Source organism: Pteropus vampyrus, unplaced genomic scaffold (genome assembly GCF_000151845.1).
Source record: "Pteropus vampyrus isolate Shadow unplaced genomic scaffold, Pvam_2.0 Scaffold149, whole genome shotgun sequence".
NCBI classification, from domain to species: domain Eukaryota; kingdom Metazoa; phylum Chordata; class Mammalia; order Chiroptera; family Pteropodidae; genus Pteropus; species Pteropus vampyrus.
In genome coordinates, this window is record NW_011888930.1 from 1,539,640 (window position 1) to 1,545,639 (window position 6,000).

Genomic DNA, 6,000 nt, shown 5'->3' on the forward strand with positions numbered 1-6,000 from the left:
ATTAAATGAGCAATAATGTATATAAAGCATGTTACATACAAAACATTCAAAACAAGAGGAATGGACTCTGATATTTATATCACCATTTGTATAAATGTATTTAAAATTTTATGGCTTTTCATGATTAAATTAAAATGATTACTGTGTACCTTAGCAGTCATCTAATCTATTTAATTTTATTGATTAAAAACTGAGGCCCAGCAGCTTTCCTTTCTCAAGGTCGCATAGCTAGGTAGTAGCAGAGTCAAGTGAAACAGATTTTTTAAAAAGGTATTTAAAGAGATTATACTATTTTTTTTTATAATGGATCGAATCATCAACATTATTTATTAAACCAGCAATGTGTACGTAAAACTATATTTGGTACCTGTAGTAATGGAGCAACGCAGGAGGCAGTACACACATTAATGTGAAACATGGCTCATGCCTTGCAGGACTTTACAGTCCCATCTTATATTACAAAAGCTCTTGCTTATGTAACTCAGTATTTTACTGAGTCTGCAAATGTTAATACCTGACTTGGTTGTTTGAGAGTGAATATAGTATTCTTTGTATTTTGTCTCTCCTAAAGAGGAAAATTTACTGTGAAAAGCTGGGTGTTATTAAAAACGTTTTCATGAGAATGCCTTAGTGCATGAATGTACTACTTCTATGTGTAGGAGATGGACTGACATAAGAAAATTAGTGAAAATAGCTGGAATACTTTTTGAAAATTCAAATTCGAAGATTAAACATTATTTTCTTTTTTTATCTTAGGGCACAGTCAGTGGTGTGCTGCTAGTTACACCAAATAATATAATGTTTGATCCACATAAAACTGACCCCTTGGTTCAAGAGAATGGCTGTGAGGAATATGGGATCATGTGTCCAATGGAAGAGGTGATGTCAGCTGCAATGTACAAAGAAATTTTGGATAGCAAAATAAAGGAATCCTTACCCATGTAAGAGTGGTATTTATACTCCTTTGCAATTTTATTGCATCTAGATAGTTGACCCTAATCTAATGCTCTTAATTGTTTTTATTAGTTTTATTGTAGCTGCTTTTCATTTTAACAATAATGAAACAAAACTATATGTAGTATTTAGAAGATTATTCCTAATGCACTTAGAATAGTTAAGAGTTGCTTTAGGTTTATATTTGTATATTTGGTCAGAGAACCAGATATTTTATAAAATAACCTATAGTGCTCATTTAATACAATGTTTATCAGCTTTTTTTATTCAGACATAGCATTCAAAGTTCTAAATTATTTATACGAGTAATTTAAGGTGATATAAGTAATCAAGGGTCACTTTCACATTTTCCTTAGAGGACCCCGAAGAGTTAGGAGTGAGACTTGGGAAGGCCACATGAGCAAAGACCTGACATTGCTATAGCAACACAGCTTTGTTTTTTATTTATTAATTTATATGTTTACATCCTTCTTTCTCAGAAAAGTGTAAAATATAGGAGAGAAGACCCCAAAATGACACAGATATAAAGAGTTAACATTGGAATATACTGGTCAGGCTATGTGTGGTTTTGATTGTGATTCAGATAACTTAGGTGTGAGACTACAGGTCAGCACAGTCTTTGAAAATAATGTGCTTAACCAAAATTACACAGATATAAAGAGTTAACATTGGAATATACTGGTCAGGCTATGTGTGGTTTTGATTGTGATTCAGATAACATAGGTGTGAGACTACAGGTCAGCATAGTCTTTGAAAATAATGTGCTTGACCAAAGGAATAACCAGAGAGAAAAGGAGGAATGAGAAATAAAAGGAGATGATAAAAGGTAGGTAGGTATACAAAGAAAGGAAGTAGAAAGGATGAAAATTAATATGTAATAGAAAAGAACTCTCCCATTCTTCCATTCATTACTCTGTCAACAGTTTAAAAACCGACTTCACTTTAACCTGATACTGAGATTTATGTCCCCGTATTAGCCCCAGCCCACTGGGATGACGAAGGCTGTTTTAAAATTAACACTTGTTGGATAGAACTACTTACAAAGGAGAAGGAGAGCAAATTATTTTTGTTTTTGAGGCAAACTTTATGAGTTGTTAGGATACCTGTGGTGAATAAACTTCATTATTCAAAAAGTCTTCGTTATACCTTCCACTCAATAGATATTATTTTGGCTTGCTAAACTCATGTAGAGGTGCAGAGAATTCCTAGGATTTCCTCTAGTGTCGGTTATTTTAATAGATCTTCAAAGTCAGTTTCAGCAAATAAGGATTGTTGGAGTGGATGGAGGGATGAGACAGGTGAAGGAGTGAAAGATTAGATTAAAAGAGAAACAGATTATGTATGTATATATTGTCAGCCATTGGTGAGATTAACTTTCTGTTGCCCTGCTTTTTATTTGTACTATGATACTTTGGGATCCTCTCATGCTGAATGATTTGTAACTGTTCTACAAGGATGCTGTAGGACTCCTTGCAAATCACTGTTTTATCATTTAGAATGTCACCTGGAAAGATTTGCGTTTGATCCAAACATTTAAAAAAATTCTTCCAAAAAGAAATATCTTTTAATCCTCTCTTATGAATTGATTAAAACAATATTTGTAACAAATCATGTAAATGAAATGGTTTTGCAGAGTAATGTCATTTATGGCAAAAATGAGGTACAAAATTTGTTTGGTTTTCTTTTGTCTTAAACTGCTTGGGAAGTCATTTAAAGGTACCGTTCTGGAAATATACTGAGCAGTAGCACCATCACTGGCATAAATAAATATTTAGTATTTCAGCATATTAACTCTGAAGCTTACAGCACTTATCTAAATATGTATCCTGTTAGGTTTGTTAACTTTCTCTCTTACCTAAGGGTCTTATTAAATGTACAGGTATTGTTTCTCAAAACTTAACTAGTTCTGAGATCCTATGTATGCAGTTAGAGTGAATCGCCAGTAGATGACACTGTTACAATATTTAAAAGCACAAGTTAGATGCTTGTGTTTCTTAAGGTGAATCAGATGCAAGAGAGGCAGAAATATGAATTCGACTTAAACTAATTAATAATTTTTTAAATAATTTTTCCTATCCTATTTATAAAAATTATGCATACTCATTATAGAAAATTTGAAAAAATAGCAAAAATTAGAATAAAAGGAAAGATGTTAGTTTCACCATCCAGAGACAGCCAGTTATCTTTGTTGACTTACTTTCCAGTCTTTTTTTATTTTCAAACTTTCATTAATGTTATAGTTTTTCCACTAAAAACTCATGCAATTTCCATTTATCACAAGCTACTTTTAACCATCGTTTTAAATTGCCAACTTATATTTCATACTATAAACGTTTATACTACCTCCTTCTAGAACTTAAACTATCTAACTTTTTAACATTACTGCTTACATATACCAGTGTCATTATAAATGGAAATCTAGATGTGATTATGAACCATTCAACTGTCTACTATCAAAACCCTTTAGCTGAACAAGTTCTCTTGGAATTGTTATTAAGAGCTGTTGCTGGTAGCCTGAAGAATTCATATAAGTACTTTTGCCTCATTTCTATTCAGGTTGAATTTAGGCTTTGCATTTGAGGCATATATTTTACTTTAATCTATACTTAAATTTAAGCATCATGTGTGTGCACATACATGAAATATCAATCAGTGTATTACTTTATTAAGAAATTTAAAATTTAGTCAAAAATAATGAGCTTATTATATCCTATCAATGAATAAATTTAAGTTTAGAATTATAGCTTCACCCCAAACTTACCATCAACTCCAGGTAGATTAATTCAGGAAATCTTATATTGATGTTTCTAAGATCTTAACCAAGTGATGCAAAAACTTGACTATTACTTGGTCTATATGAATAAATCAAAATTTTGATATACTTTTAAGAGAAGCCTTTTTAGTAATATTAATTCAGTGTTAGAATAGAAAGGACTACAACTTAAAAAGTCTGATTGCTTTTAATTTTGTTTACTGACAGAGAGATAGACCAGTTATCAGGAAGGGACTTCTGCCATTTAAAGAAAATCGCAAGAAGTAATACTGATGAAATAGACTCAAGAATCCGCGATGCAGGTAATGATAGTGCCAGCACTGCTCCTAGGAGCACTGAGGAGTCTCTTTCTGAAGATGTGTTCACAGAATCAGAACTCTCTCCTATTCGGGAGGAGCTTGTCTCTTCAGATGAGCTGCGGCAAGATAAATCATCTGGTGCGTCATCAGAATCTGTGCAGACTGTCAATCAGAGTGGAGTAGAATGTTTGACAGTCATATCAGAGTCTACCGGTACTCCTGACCAGTTAAAATCTGATTCTGGACAGTCTGCAAATGAAGTTGAGACTCTTTCTCTTAAAACTGATTTAAATAATCTTGAAGTCGCCATTAAGGAAGGAGATCAGGCTACAGATACTTTTCAAGAAATATCAGGCGCTAAGGAAGAAAGCATAAGTATAAAAGGTAATGAAGACCAGGATTTTCTTAACGAGAATTCACTACACCAAAAACAGGATGAGAAAGAAAGTATGTCTTGTGGGGAAGCAACAGAATGTAAACAAAAGCAAACTGGCAACAGAGGAAAACAAGGAAAGGAACAAAACCAGGAGTCAGAGACAGAGGTAGAAGAGCTACGGAAACTCTGGAAAACCCATACTATGCAACAAACTAAACAGCAAAGGGAAAATATTCAACAGGTGTCACAAAAAGAAATTAAGCATAAAACAGCAACTGTTGAAATAGAAGGTAAGTCTTAGAGAGCATATAAAGTCCACTTTATTGCATATTGTCTTCGTTTCCTCACTGACTCAAAAGCTGCTATATCTTAGGCTACTCCAAAGGAGAATCCAGTGGCCCATGACTGATGTTTCTCTGGGACAAACATATAGTCTCCAGTTTCTACTGTCTTGTTTTTTCTCATCCCACGATGGATTATACACATAATTAGCATATTTTCCACCATGTTTAAACATTCTCAACTCACCACCTTCTATCTTTAAACAACTTATTTCTTAAAGTAAATATGTACAAATTCTGTAATACCTTTGATTTCTTCATTTTCTTTTTTAGCTTTTGATACATTACCTCATTAAAATGCCTTTTTTTCATTACATACATAATATCCTAATGGCAATTTATAATTGTCAAAGTCATTCCAACTTTTTAAAAAAAAATACATTAAACATAAAAATATATTCTTTAAATTCTTCCAAGTATCCAGAAGTTTCATCATTGTCTGGATAAATGTTTTCCTTGAAAGCAGCACTAAAGATAAATTAAAACACCATTTTCTCTTTCAGTTTGTTTTTTGGTACTGTTTATTTATGAAAGTTATAGGAATCGTCTTTTATTTCTAATATACAGTGCTTCTGCTTAATATATTATATTTTAAACGAGATGCAGCTCAGGTATCTTGGCTGACATTTCTTATATTCTATTGGAATATTGATTCCAGATTAATCCAATTTATATATGAACTTTCATTTTTTTAACTTAATAATTTTTATTAAAATACACATAAAATTTACCAGTTTAACCATTTTTAAATGTGAAATTCAGTGGCGTTAAGTACATTCACATCGCTGTGCAACCATCACCACCATCCACTTCCAGAACTTTTTCATGTTCCCAAACTGAAACTCTGTGCCTATTAAATAGTAACTCCTATTCTTCCCTCCCCCAAACCCCTGGCAACCACCATTCTACTTTTTGTCTATATGAATTTTTGTCTCCAGGTACCTCATATAAATGTAATCATATAATATTTGTCATTTTGTATGTGGCTTATTTTCCTTAGCATAAGGCCTTCAAGTTTCATCTGTTGTAGCCTGTGTCAGAATTTCCTTCCTTTTTAAAGTTGAATAATATTCCATTATTCATACCACATTTTCTTTATCTGTTCCTTCATTGATAGACATTTGAGTTTTTCAGCCTTTTGGCTATTCTGCTGTGAATATTGGAGTGCAAATATCAGTTTGAGTTCCTCTTTTCAATTTTTTTTTTGGATATATACCCAAAATTGGATTTGCTAGATTCTGTGGTAATTCTGTGTCT

The 6,000-nt window shown here is 32.5% G+C and overlaps 1 protein-coding gene across 9 annotated transcripts in view; it reads left to right on the top strand.

Moving 5' to 3' along the window:
- The window catches only part of OXR1 (oxidation resistance 1), a 405,984-nt gene that overhangs the window by 356,896 nt on the left and 43,088 nt on the right, over nucleotides 1-6,000 (top strand). For all 9 annotated transcript variants that reach the window (XM_011369443.2, XM_011369444.2, XM_023536149.1 and 6 more), the window contains 2 exons: nucleotides 757-941; nucleotides 3,935-4,692. In XM_011369443.2, coding sequence (XP_011367745.1) covers nucleotides 757-941; nucleotides 3,935-4,692 — 943 coding nt within the window. The remainder of the gene's footprint in view (nucleotides 1-756; nucleotides 942-3,934; nucleotides 4,693-6,000) is intronic.